General features: G+C 62.6%; 1 protein-coding gene across 1 annotated transcript in view; it reads left to right on the top strand.

Moving 5' to 3' along the window:
* Positions 1-13361, top strand: part of NCOR2 (nuclear receptor corepressor 2) — a 210384-nt gene that overhangs the window by 119575 nt on the left and 77448 nt on the right. Inside the window, exons 13-17 of the mRNA XM_058691634.1 lie at positions 2261-2439; positions 5831-5885; positions 8210-8308; positions 11068-11225; positions 11753-11784. Of these exons, the coding sequence (XP_058547617.1) occupies positions 2261-2439; positions 5831-5885; positions 8210-8308; positions 11068-11225; positions 11753-11784 (523 nt within the window). The remainder of the gene's footprint in view (positions 1-2260; positions 2440-5830; positions 5886-8209; positions 8309-11067; positions 11226-11752; positions 11785-13361) is intronic.

The following is a 13361-nucleotide window of genomic DNA, read 5'->3' as shown; positions in this document are numbered from 1 at the left end:
CTGGGTGACCCCGGCCCTGGTCTGGGGGCCCAGAGATGGTCAGGAAGCAGGGAGACGAGGCATTTGCCCTGGGGAAGTGTTGTTGGTAGCCACCTGGTCCCTTCTGGGTCTTGGGGGCCAAGCTTCTAACGTGCCAGGCCCCCACCCTGCTTGTTCCCAACAACACGGTGGACACGAGGGAGTCTCGTGGAAGGAGGGGAGTGTGGCTGTGGTTCGTTGTGGCAGCCCCCAGCGGCACGTGGCGATTTACATCGACGTTAACTGAAAGGAAATAGAAGCGAACCTTCGGTTCCTTGGTCACATCCGCCACACATTCAGGGCCGGGCAGCTCCGTGGGTTGGTCGCTCCCACGCTGGACGGGGCAGGTGGCTTCTGGGCAGCTCTGCCCTGGCTGCCGATTCTCCTGTGCCGTAGACTTAGGAGTCCTGGGGGACAGGCGCCCCGTATAAACTGGAGATCTCTAGGCCCTACCCCCGGAGGCTCTGATTTAGCTGATCTGGGGTGGAGCCCAGGACTCTGAGCTTTTGCCAAGTTACCCACGTGATTCTGATGCGGGTAATTCAGACTGGCCACGAAGAGAGACCTTCCTTTTAAAACTTCACGTGGCGGGCGGGGGCGGGGCTCCGGAGCGGCTCATTCGGTGGAGCGTCCAACTTCGGCTCGGGTCGTGGTCTCACGGTTTGAGAGTTTGAGCCCCTGTGTCGGGGGGCTTTGCGCTGCCCTCCCCCTCTCTCTGCCCCTCCCCTGCCCCTGCTCTTTGTCTCTAAGTAAATAAATAAAATTTAAACAAAAAATGACAAAAGTGCCTTCACATGGTACGTCCCTATTGCGGACGCCATTCGGTCCTCAGAAAGCAGAACTCGGAGAGCCTTTGTCCACAGTCACGCCTGCGGGCTTGCTGTGGCTCCCGTCCCGCGGATGCTATCTGTGGCCACGTGCACATCCCTCAGGGGTGCGGACCTGGGTTCACTTTGCCCCGGAAGCAAGAGGAGGGCGGGGGGCCCTCTCCCCAGTGTTTCCCGCCTGAAGGCCAAGGGCGAGGGGCATCGCAGTTTGATGCAGTGTTCCCGTCCCCAGCCCCCAGCCCAGAGGCCTGCTTCCCCAGGTCCTGGCCACCGGCCTCCTGAGGCTGTTGAGGCGGTGGCCTTTGGGGTGGGTGGTCAGAGGGGGAATTCAGGGCAGAGACTCCCTGGGAGGGCCGGAAGGAGGGGGCCGGGTGGGAGGAGAGACGCCCTATCCTTCGGGAAGCTTTCCACAGTCACGGTGTGCAGTGACCATGCCGTGGTCCTCCATCCGTGCCCCTCTGGGAGGACGACGGGCGAGATCGTAGTTCTGGAGGGCTGTGCCAAGTGCTGGCAGCCTCAGGCCTCCGGGGGGGGGGGGGGGGTCCTCCTGGGTCGGGCGCAGGGCTGTGTGCCCCTGCTGGGATTCCAGATGTTGAAGGAGAGGTTGGCTGTGGGATGCCGGGCAGTGGATCCTTTGAACTCGCTGACCTTGGCCGTGCTGGGCCCTCGCCTGCCTCCTCAGATGGGTAATTAATCGCCGGTAATGGGCTGGCTGCAGAGATTTGGGGAAATGAGCCCAGCCGAGTGGTGGCTCGGAGCCTCTTAACAGCCATCCCGATGCATCATGAGCGAGCCCGCCCGACTCCTGCCCGCACGGGGCTGGCGGGCTGGATCCCAAGCCGATGCCAGGGCTGGGGAGGGTGGCGGGCAGGGGGTGGGTCCGTGCCCCCCCCTCCCCCCCCCCCCCCCCCCCCCCCGCCCCTCTCCCTGTCCTGTGTGCCCTCGGAGCCTGGATGGCCAGGCCCGTCTCCTGAGCTGGTTTGGCCCAGCTGGCTGAACATCTTTCCTGTCATGTTTTACGGCAGTTGCATTTCCAAAGAGAAGATTCATTGCCCCCCTCTCGCTGCAGATAAGGCGGCTGCTGTGCTCCACGTTTAATTTACAGCCCCGTCCACCATAAACCTGTCCGGGGCTGCCTTTAAATTCTCCCTCCTCCGGCATGGCGTGTTATTATTTTTAACTCATCCTTCCCTCTGTCTCTGGCTCCGCCTTCCCCCGCCCTTGTTGGGGACGCTGGCACCTTCACCTGGTCCCCCTCCCCCACCTGGGCCCCCCCTCCCCCCCCTGGGCTTCCCCCCCCCCCCCCCCGGGCCCCCCTCACTGGCAGGGCCCCCTCCCGCCCCTCCCCCGCCCTGTCCCCGGGCCGCCCCCTGGAGCCCTCTGAGCCGGGCCCCCCTGCCCTGTCCTCCCTCCAGAACCTGGAGAAGCAGATGCGCCAGCTGGCCGTGATCCCGCCGATGCTCTACGACGCTGACCAGCAGCGCATCAAGTTCATCAACATGAACGGGCTCATGGACGACCCCATGAAGGTGTACAAGGACCGCCAGGTCATGAACATGTGGAGCGAGCAGGAGAAGGAGACCTTCCGGGAGAAGTGAGTGGCCCCTGGCCGGCCGTGGGCCTCCGCGGACCCCTCCTCCCTCTCCTGTCCCGGGAAGCGCTACCTGGTGAGGCGCGGACAGGCTCCCTGGGGCCGCTGTGACAAGGGACCACGGGCCGGGTAGCTGGCGGCAACAGGAAGTTTGTCCCCACTCCAGCGCCGGAGGCCACAAGTCCCAGATCAAGGCGTCCTTGATCAGGGTCGGTTCCTCCCGGAGGCTCTGAGGGAGGGGGCCCCCTGCCCCTCCCCCGGCCTCGGGGGCTCCCGGCCACCTTCCTCCTCCCGTGGCTTGTGCGCACGTCGCTCCCTCTCTGCCTCTGTCTTCACGTGGTCTTTCCCGTGTGTCTGTGTCTGCCTTTTCTGTAAAGACCCCGGCCGTGTCGGATACAGGGCCCACCCTACTCCCGTGTGACCCGTCTTAACTGGTTGCTTCCTTAGAGAACTCCTTTCCAAATCCGGTCACATTGGGAGGGTCTGGGTGGACATGAAATTCGGGGGACGCTGTTCAGCCTGGTACAAAGTGTCCAGGGCAGCCTTATGTGAAACTGGGCTCTGTGGGTGGGGAGGACGAGGCCAGAGGATCTTGGAGGTTGGGCCGGAGGGTAGGGGTGTGTGGCTGGCCGCTGGCCCTTTGGTGTCATTTTGAAAGCGGCTGTTCGTTGAGCACGTGTTCCTTCCCAGACACCGTGCAGATGTGTTTTCAGGGGTTTTGTGTGTTTGTCCCTCTTATGCCTCATAAGAGCATCATCAAGCCATCCTCATTACACAGGTTAGGAAACAGAGGCTCAGAGAGGGGAAGACACTTAAGGAGGGCCACACAGCTCACAAACGGTGGAGGACGGAAGGTGGACAGAGGGACTCAGACTCCCCCAGCTCCAGGGCAAGGGCTCAGCTGCAGTGAAGAGGCTCGTTGGGGAGCGGGAGGGGGCCAGGGAGCCGGAGAGCTTTGGAGAGCAGAGGCAGGAGTTGAATGCCAACAGATGAGGCCTGGGGTTTCTAAAACGAAAAGAACAGAACGACCCGAGTGTTTGGGGGAGACAGGTGAGGAGCTGGTAGGTGGATAAAATCCTCATCCCCTCCACTAAACTCAGAAGTTGTATCCCATGGACCCATGGACCCACGTGCCGGGCAGAGAGCCCCGTGAGCTGGGCGGGCGGGAAACTCAGGCATGGGCGGAGGGCTCCACGCTTGGCCAGAAGGGGGTGTCGGAAACAGATTCTGCCTCCGGAGAAGGCCTCGTGGCCAGGGGACGAGACCACGTTCTGCAGCCACCTGCCGTGGGGCCGGCCGGGGCCTGGGGCTGTCTCTGCCCTTTGCGGGGTCAGGTGGCCCAAAGTGCCTGGGGGGGCCCTGGGGCAGGGATGATTCTGGGTGGTGGGCAATGCAGGGGTGACGTGGCCGCACCAGAACGGGGAGGTGCAGGAGGAGCGACTGGTGACGGTCGTGGCGGGAGACTGTATTTTCTGGACTAGCTTTTGATGATGGAAATTCTAAAACATCCGTGAAACTAGAGGGACGGTTGAAGGAGGGCCCGAGTGCCTAGCACAGCCTCAGCACCGCGGGGAGCAGGGCCCAGGGGCGTTTGGGGTTGAGTGCTAAGAGGCAGAAAACGCCGTGCCTCGGTGGCTCGTTTCTAAGTCCTCACAACCACAGATGTGGTCGTGCCACAGTCAGGTCCCGCGGGTACCCTGTCGTCTCATTTTAAACCAGTGACGGACCACAGGCACGGATGTTAGCACTTACCGCCACGTTAGGTGTTTAAATTCCCCCTGCACCTTTGATGTGTTTATTTATTTACGCTTTCTTTAAAGCGAACAGACAAACAAAAGAGAGGTGCTTCTGGGGTGTTTTCTGTGTTTCATTCTTTCTGGAGAGTTCACGTTTGCTCGTCTCACCTAATGATTTCATTGTTAATTCAGAAGAGTGGGGCACCCGGGCTGGGCTGCTGTCTGCTGAGCCTCCGCTTGGTGCCACGTGTCCTTCCGGGAGAGTGGTCTCGGTCAAGGTTGTCAGTGCAGGACTGATGGCTCTCGGGCCTCCGGAAGTCACGCGCAGTGGCCTAGAGCCCCACCGCTGACAGGCTTTGTCACCCCCAGCAGCCGCGCCGCTTCTCTGAGCCTCAGTTTCCACATCTGCAAAGTGGGTATAGCAACGGTGCTTCCCTTGTTTAGCTGCCGAGAGGTGCCCAGTGTGCAGGAAGTTCTCGGTAATCGTTGGCGGAAGATATGGATACAGGTGCAGGTTGGAGGGCGGTGGGAGAGGTGAGCTAGGGGGTTCCCAGGATTGACACCTGATCTCCTGGGACTCCGTCTCTCCTAGGGGAAACTCCGAGGAAGGGATCTAGGTGGGAAGGAAATGTCACTGGGGCAGGGAGAGGGAGGGGAAGGGGACTCTGTCTGGAAAAGAAGGGCGTTAGGCTGGCTCCAGCTTTGCAAGCTGCCTGAGGCAGGATCCCAGGCGGGGAAGCCTGCCACTCTGACTCTTGGCTTCCTCCTGGAAGAGAGAAGAGGCCGTTCCGGATTCTCCGGTGTCTGGTTGGGGAGCAGGGGAGGGGCCCGCTGGCCTCCTGCCCAGCCATCTGGAGGGCCTGGCGGGAGAGCACCGGGCGCTGGCCCGGGCTCCCTCGTGGGACCCGGGGCCCCCGCCTCGCCAGTGGCTCCTTCTCTCCCCGGAGGAGGCTGCGTGGCTAGTGGCGCATTGTGGGGACCGGCAGGCCGAGGCTGGGCCGGGGCCAGGGACCCCACCCAGCATCCCTGGGGCCCCCGCGGCCGTGACCCACATCTCCGCCCCCGCTGCCCGCCTGCTCCCGTGGCCCTGACATTTCAGCCTTGCCGAGTCTTTCCCAGTAATTCTGCCGGCTTCGCGGGAAGCCCGTTGGTGGGGTGCCAGCACCCCGCACCCCCTCCGGCATGAGCCCTTTCTTGCCGCCTCCCCGCGGGCATGCAGAGCCCCAGCTCCCCGCTCTCCCGGGGAGGCTGGCAGTTCTCGGCCTGACCTGTGGCCTGGCCTGCGGGGGCCCGCGTGGGCCGGGCGAGGCCCAGCTTCCCAGACCCGGCCGGAGATAGAAACAAAGACATTTTTTACAAGGGGGGGAACCCCACCAAAGAGCTGCGTGCAGTGTCCTCATTTTTCCTGGAAGCCGCCTCCAGCAGGACAAACAAATATATTTTCAAAGGCGCTAAAACCAGTGACTCACTCCAAGGAACGCCCTCTCTCACCCTCGCCCGCCCGCCCTTCCCACACCCCCCTGGGCTTAATTGCTCCGAGTGGGGCGTCGCCCGCCCAGCCGGGCCCTCGGAGATGGCAGGCGCCCGTGTGCTCGGCGCCCACCCAGCCGGGAAGCCCCCCGCGGCCGGGCCTCACGCCCGCCCTTCTCCTTCCGCAGGTTCATGCAGCACCCCAAGAACTTCGGCCTGATCGCATCGTTCCTGGAGAGGAAGGTGAGTCGCTGCCCCCACGCCCAGACGCCGGCCCGGCCACCCTGCCCGCTCCGCGCCTCTCCGGGGTCCGCTCCGGTGGGCGGCCCCTTGCCCTGGCGCCCAGGGCCCTCCCTCCCTGCCCGCAGAGCTTGCCCCTTGCTCTGTCTGTCCCTCCTCCCCTCCTTCCCCCCTCACTCCTCCTGCTCCCTCCTCTGAGAAGCAGCCGCAGGCCCCGCCCCTGCTGGCCCAGGGGGCGGAGCACCAGGCCCAGAAACCCGGGAGAGCTGTGCACACTCTCTGGCCTCCCCGGCCAGCGCCTCGGACGTGGCAGCGAGCGTCCCTGCGGATTGGGCACAGGTTCTGGGAGCCATGCTGTGCCTGGCGCCCCAGTTACGGCTTTATAGGCGAGGGTGGCGTTCTTCCAGGGGGTTGGGCCCTCCAAGGGCCACTCTGTGCTTTCCGACACCCCGGGTGCCAGCCAGGCGTGTGGCCAGTAAGTCCTCATCCTGCCGGGACGAACATTCCCGTAGAGCTGCTGCTCAAACCCGAGCTCGCCCCCAAAGCCAGCCCAAGGCAGGGCCCCTTTTCACTCCCGGCTGCCACTCTGCACCCTTCGTTGGGCTGGGCAGAGCCCGGAGAAGCTGGGCGGGGTCCGGATGAGACCCTGTGCCGTCGGGCGGAGCGGGAAGGGCGTCCAGCAAGGCTGACTTCTGGGGCTGCTGTCCCCGGGGGGTTTTACGCCGCACTCCCTTGAATCAGGTTCTTCAGAGGCGGGGGCACCTGCCCACGCCCAGCCCTACAACATGCCCAGCTGCTGGAGGCCTCATGCTTTTCAGTCGAGGGAGGGCCGTCTGGGCAGGAGCCACGCAGCTATTTTAAAGTTGAACAGTTGTTCCCAGTGTCTGCCCTTAATGAGCTGATAGCCATAGGAGGAGGCAGGCGAGGCAGCGCGGGGAGATGAAATCTCTCTGTGCCTGAGAAACGCGCGTGGGGAAGCAAGCCCTGTAAATAGCCTTCCTCTGAGTTCGTGACGGCTCTGTGCTGAGGGTGTGGACAGTCCGGGGGGCTCTAGGTCAGGGCTCCTCAGGGATGGAGGTGAGGGTTTCAGAAGCCTGTCAATGAACAGAATTGCTTGGGAACTGGGGAATCAGAGTCTCTACACTGGAGAGTAGACCTTAGGGTGTATTTTGACTGAGAGGCAGCTCAGGACGGGACTTCAGAAGAGCTTCCAGAAGGGTCTGAAGCAGGGATTGCCAACTGTGCTCCGTGCCTTTGGGGAGAGGCGTGTTCTGAGCAAGGCCGATGGCCGGCCGGGGGCTCGGTGGGCCGGCCAGCCTGTGCCCGTCTGCGGGGGCAGCTGCTGCTTAGGGCCGGCTCCCTGTCGTCCGGCGCGGAAGGCGCGCCCCCGAACCGTTCAAGGGCACGTCGGGCACCCCCGTCGCCCGACTTGCAAATACTGGCGTCCGATGATTCAGTGGTTTTCTCCACGCTCGCGCGGGCCCCCGTTGGTGGGCCAGGTTTGCCAGGGCAGTAGCCTCTGCCCACGTGTATTCTGGGAGGGGGCAGAGGCCCCGGGGCTTGAGGCCCAGCCTGCCTCCGCACCCGGCGGCCCTCACCTCACGGAATGGCCTCCAGAGGCTCCCAGTCTTGGCTCCCGCTCTGAGCACCACGGCGACATCTGACGTCCTGTCCGTCACGGCTGCCAGCGTCAGCCAGCTGTCACCTGGAGTGGCCTGTGGTCACAGGCGGCAGGCACGGCCGTGCTGATTCTGTTTGCGCTGAGGATGTCGTCTTACGGGTCCCATTTGGGCAAGGGGTGGTAGAGTTCGGGGCGGGCCAGTCGCTTAATCAGCAGGTGGCTCCAGGGTTCAGACCCAGAGTGGTGTGGAAAAGACCAAGGCAGAGACACTCATAAACGTCCCAAGAGGCGAAGGGTCGCTTGGGGACGTTACAGTCCGGCTGGGTCACGGGGCTCAGCACAGGGCACTCGGGGCCCCGGGGGTTGGGGAAGAAGGGGCTGGGCTGAGAGAAGGGAGACCCAGGCCCGACTCGGGCACACTTTGAGTTTATGCAGCTGGGGGCCGGAGGGCCTGGGGAGGCAGGCGAGCCCTCGTTGTCGCCATCCTCGACGGCGGGGGTTGGCGGGCCGGGTGACACGCCCGCAGTGTGTGTCGTGTGCCGGGCGCCGTCCTGAGGGCTCTGTCCTCGCGGCCGCTCTCTCAGACACGCGCTCAGCATGCCCTTCACGCCGCCGAGAAGGCGAGGTGAGCGGCCGGATGCGGAAGAGGCAGGATTTGAACCCGGGCCTCTGGCTCCTGGCCGCCTGTTCCCTCTGTGTCCCGCAGACCGTGGCCGAGTGTGTGCTTTATTACTACCTGACCAAGAAGAACGAGAACTACAAGAGCCTGGTGAGGAGGAGCTACCGACGCCGCGGCAAGAGCCAGGTGAGAGGCGGGAGGGCTGGGCTCTGGGGGCTGGTTCCCGGCGTGCCCTGCGGCCGTTGGCGGGGGGTGGGGGTGGGGTGGGGAGTGGCGTGTGACAGTCGGCGCGCGGGCTGCTGCGCGGCGGGCTCGGGCCCCCTCGGGGGTGGCCGGGAGACCCTGTCTGGGGGTGTTCGGCCGGCCCCAGCGGCAGAGAGGAGCGCCAGGAGAAAGACCGCTTCCCTTTCCTAGCCTGGAAAATTCTCGAACTCCTGGCTTGGTGAATCGTGATCCCCGTGGTGAAAAGGGCCACGTCCCTAGAGCAAGGACGGGGTTCTCCGGGTGACTCGGGCCGGTTCACACACAGCACGTTTAAAAAACCGATTACGATTTACCGTTCTGCGTCCCTGAAAGCAAAAGGCAGCCAGTCTGTCAGACGTGACTGCTGGGGAGGAGACCGAAGGATCATTTACCTTAAAGCACGGTTTGGCAAGCTATGGCTTGCAGGCTAAGTCCGGCCCACCACCTCTCTCTGTGAGTAAAGTTTTATCGACACGCAGCCACGTCCGCCCGTTTCCCTGTTACCGTGGCAGCTCGCCTGTTAGCAGCAGCAGAGGGGAGCAGCCCCGACAGAAACCGTAAGGCCTACAATCCGTACCGCCTGGTCCGGTACGGAAAATACCTCTGAGTTAGAGAGACGAGGAGTTGGTTTGAAGGCGTGTTCAGCAAATAATGGTGAAGGCGGTGGGGGTCAGTATGAAAGGGGGCTCCGAGGTGATCGTGTGGGAAACGGAGGGACGGCATGGATTTGTTTCACGGCTGGGCCGTCGACAGTCAGCCGAGGGCAGGTGCTGGGAGCACGTGGCTCCGGGAGGAGGTCGGCTGGCGCTGCCCTAGGAGGGCTCCAGGCCGGACGTGCGTGCGTGCGGAGGCCCTCGGGGGTGTGGCCGTTGGGTGCGGCCGGGAGCAGGCCGAGCCGTCGCCCTCCTGGGGCCTCTGGCCTGGGGCGCCCGGGAGTAGTGGGGGCTGGGACGAGAGGGTCCGGAAGCTCTCTCTCCAGCGGGTGCTCCCTGACGCGGCGTCTTCCCTTCCCCGGGCCGCCCAGGACAGGGTCCTGTCATCGCGCTCAGCCATCGGCAGTGGGGGCCCGGTGCCCTCTGCGACACCCCCACTTTGCGGTCAGGGGTCCCCCAGACGGGTTCCCAGCCCACGTTCCTTTCCTCCTCTCTTGCCTTCTGGGAAGTATGCTTCGGCGGCACGGACCCACTTTCCTGTTGGCCAAGCCACACGGGATCTGGGGAGCGAGTTTGTTGTTAGACTAAGTGCCCCCTCCCCCCTCCCCCCGCCACACTTGGGCCCGAGCTTTGGTTCTCACCGGCTGGGTCGTTGAAGCGTGGCGACGTTTGGTCTGTGGACGGGCTTTGCCTTCAGTGTTGTGTGGCCACAGCTGCCCGGCCGGCTTGCCCATCTAACAGATGCGGAAAACCAAGGCTTGCTGGCCTGGAGCCGTTTCACTGCAAAGAGAAACTGAAGTGCCGTCGGGGATTTTCTAGACCGAGAGGCTCAAACTCACATAAATTCCAGGCAGGGGGCACGAATGTGCTGAGGCCGGAGGGGCACAGCGGTGAAGACTGGGGCAAAATAGAGGCCTGTAGGTTTACGTAAAAATAAATTAATTAATTAAGGTTTATTTATTTAAAAATAAGTCCTACTTCGGGGCACCTGGGCGGCTCAGGCGGTTGAGCGTCCAACTTCGGCTCAGGTCATGATCTCACGGTCCGTGGGTTCGAGCCCCGCATCGGGCTCTGTGCTGACGGCTCGGAGCTTGGAACCTGCTTCGGATTCTGTGTCTCCCTCTCTCTCCGCCCCTCACCCGCTCATGTTGTCTCTCTCTCTCTCTCTCCTTCTCTTGTTCTCATAAATAAACATTAAAAAGATTAAAACAAGTAAGTCCTGCTTTGGGGTGTTTGCTGAGCACCTGATACACAGTGCCCTCGCTTGTGCCGCTGCCTTGGTGGGGGCACCGTGGGTGGGCTCATGAAACCCTTCCTGGTGGTGCGGCAGGGGGCCCTAGAGGAGAGAGGGTTCTGACTCCGAGGGAGGGTGATTTAGGGAGGGGGTATCCCCGGACAAGCCCTAGAGGGCTGGGGGTGCCCGTGTCCCGCATCTCTGGTCCTGGCCGCCACGCCTTTGACTTTGTGGTGTTCGTGCTGGGCACCGGGACCTCCTTGCCTTTGTGGGGACCAGCGCACGTACGTGGTTCTGACGCCACGTGCTGGCCCTGTGCCTGTGAGCTCCCATACAGCAGAGGCCCTCAAAAGTGAGGGTAAGGAGCGGCCCTTCGGCTGAACAGGGACAGAGGTGAGGGTGTCCTGGGCAGAGAGAGCAGCAGGTGCAAAGGCACAGGGGTATGAGTGAGCACAGCGCCCTCAGAGTCTTTGAAACAGGTGTCTTAGCACCTTCTAGGGTCTATTTTATTTTATTTTACGGTTTATTTATTTTGAGAGAGAGAGAGAGTGGGGGAGGAGCAGAGACAGGAAGAGAGAGAGAAGCCCAAGCAGGTTCTGCACTGTCAGCTTGGAGCCTGACGCGAGGCTCGAACTCACGAACCGTCAGATCATGACCCGGGCCAAAGCTGGATGCTAAACTGACTGAGCCACCCAGGCACTCCAGCAGCACCTTCCAGGGTCTTAAATGAATGAAGGACTGGGGAAAGGTCACGGGACCCTGTATCTCATGTTTGCCGAGGGAGTAGAGACGTTTCTCTTCTCTGTGGAAAACAGGAGCATAAACGTGATGGTGAACGGTGGCTCACACCTGACCTAAGCGTCCGTAAGAGGCGACAGGGAGTGCTGAGGCCCGTGGCCGACTTACAGAGCTCACGCGTGTCTGTTCCAGCTGACCTTTGGCCAGATGGCCTCGTATTGCCAAGAGCCGATTTTTGACGATAAGCTGAAAATCGGGATTTATGTGAAATTGCCTGATTTTTAACTCTCAGGGTGCATGAGAAGCAACACCAAGGGGCACCTGGGTGGCTCAGTCAGTTGAGCGCCTGACTCTTGATTTCGGCTCAGGTCACGACCCCAGGGTTCGTGGGATTGAGCCTCAGGTCGGGCTCTGTGCTGACAGCGAGGGGCCTGCTTGGGATTCCCTCCCTCCCTCTCTCTCTCTCTCTCTCTGTCTCTGTCTCTCTCTCTCTCTCCCTGCCCCTTCCCTGTTCATGCTGTGCGTGTTCTCTCTCTCAAATAAGTAAACTGAAAAACAGCAACAAAACACCGTGTAGACCAGGCAAGTCACATTTGCTCCTTTTTCGAAATTAAGTTTTTAATTGTAGCGCCGGAATAGGTAGTGTGCAGCGTTAGGTTAGTTTCGGGTGTGCGATGCAGCGATTCAGTGCTTTCGTACGTCACTCGGTGCCCATCGCGATAAGCACCCTCTTAATCGTATTTGCTCTCAATCCGCCCTCAGCCTCGAGCGTCAGACCTCTGGACTCGAGAATGGTAAGGCCGGGTGGTAAGGGACTGTGTGACTTGGGACAGGCCAGACCAGGCAAGCCCGGGGCCCTGGGGAGCCCGGGAGTGTTTTCCAGCAGAGGAGAAACGTCTGTTTCCTCTTTTTGTCTGTGTTGTCTTGGAACAGCCGTAGCGTCTCCGCCACTTCTGTGGTGAGGTTTGGCTTCTGCTCAAGCTGACGCCTCGGGCTGGGGCTCCCAGGATGGAGGAAGGATGCCTCTGCGCTCTGCCTCTTGCAAATGGGCGGACGGAAGCAGGACAGGAGGCCCCTGTCTCCTGGGAGATGGGACGCGTCTCGGTGGCTCTCCCCTCCCTCTGATCACTGGGGCTGCTAGAGCGCCAGTGTGGCCCGGGCCCTCCCGGGGACAGAGATTTATATGCCGATCCTGGAAGGACTTCTGTGCCAGGCACACTGGCCCTGTTCATAAATATGGAATAAATGGGTCAAACCCGAGCGTTGGCTTTGGGGCCGTAAGTCTTTTCTTTGCCCCGTGACAGTGACATAAACGGCAGACGCAGTTCCCTCGGCCCCTCTCGTTAATCTGAGATGCAGTTACTGGTGGGGCCCGGGCCCCCCTGTTTCTCCTCGGTTTTATAAGACCCGTGATCCTGCCGATAAATCTGCCAGTGGGGAGGCGGGGTCCCCGCAGCCCGGCCTGGAGTAGGGGAGGGCACGTCTGTGTGGGACGGGTGCAGGCGGCGGTGGCCTCCCGTGGGCTGATGATGGGACGAAGGGAACGGACGGACGGGAGGGAAGAGGGGCTGCCGGAGGCTGATCGTGCAGGGTGACCAACCGCGGGCTGGGGAGCAGAAGGCGCCCAGATGACCCCCTGCCGCCCCATCCTTGTGTCTGAGCGGCATGCAGCCCGCCCCTGGGCCACGGGTCCCACCCTGCAGCCCCTTCCCTTTGCCCACACTTCTGTCTCCCAACCCTCCTGTCCACCCCGGAGACGGCCCCCCTCGCCTCCCTGGGCAGCCACGGGAGGACAGGCATCAGGTCCTTCCAGCAAATGAAACGTAGACGCCTCTGGGACGGGGCCACGGCGGCCAGGAGGTGGTGCCTCCCCTGTCCCGGCTTCTTCCTCAGGCGGATGGGGGCCGAGCCATCGGGGGTGTACTTATTTCTTGAGGGGAGCGAGTCAGGCCTGCCCCACCTTGCCGGGTCCCTTCAGTTTCGGACGAAGACTTAGGTGGTCTCAGCCTTGTCAGGGAGAGGCTGGGCGGGGGGGGGGTTGGCGAGACACGGGAGCCCTGTCAGAATCCGCAGGCACCGACCGGACTTGTGGCGTGATGGGCCAGCGCCGCGGCTGACCGCACGGGGCTGATGACGGAGAGGCCGGGCCGGGGTCTGTGCGGAGGGCGGGACGCGTTTTAACTCCGGGACTTACGGGGGGGGGGGGGGGTGGTACTCGATGATCCCCGGTTTACAGGTGAGGAGGTCAGACCTGGCACCGTCGGCCACGGGAGCCCGAGGGGGGCCCGGCGGTCCCATTTGCCACGTTGTGGCGTGTGGCTGGGTCCGTGGAAGCCGCACCTCGCTGACCGCATCGCCCGTGGGGGCTGTG

The sequence above is a fragment of the Neofelis nebulosa genome, chromosome 11 (genome assembly GCF_028018385.1).
Source record: "Neofelis nebulosa isolate mNeoNeb1 chromosome 11, mNeoNeb1.pri, whole genome shotgun sequence".
Lineage (NCBI taxonomy): Eukaryota > Metazoa > Chordata > Mammalia > Carnivora > Felidae > Neofelis > Neofelis nebulosa.
This window is presented reverse-complemented; position numbering and strand designations above follow the sequence as displayed.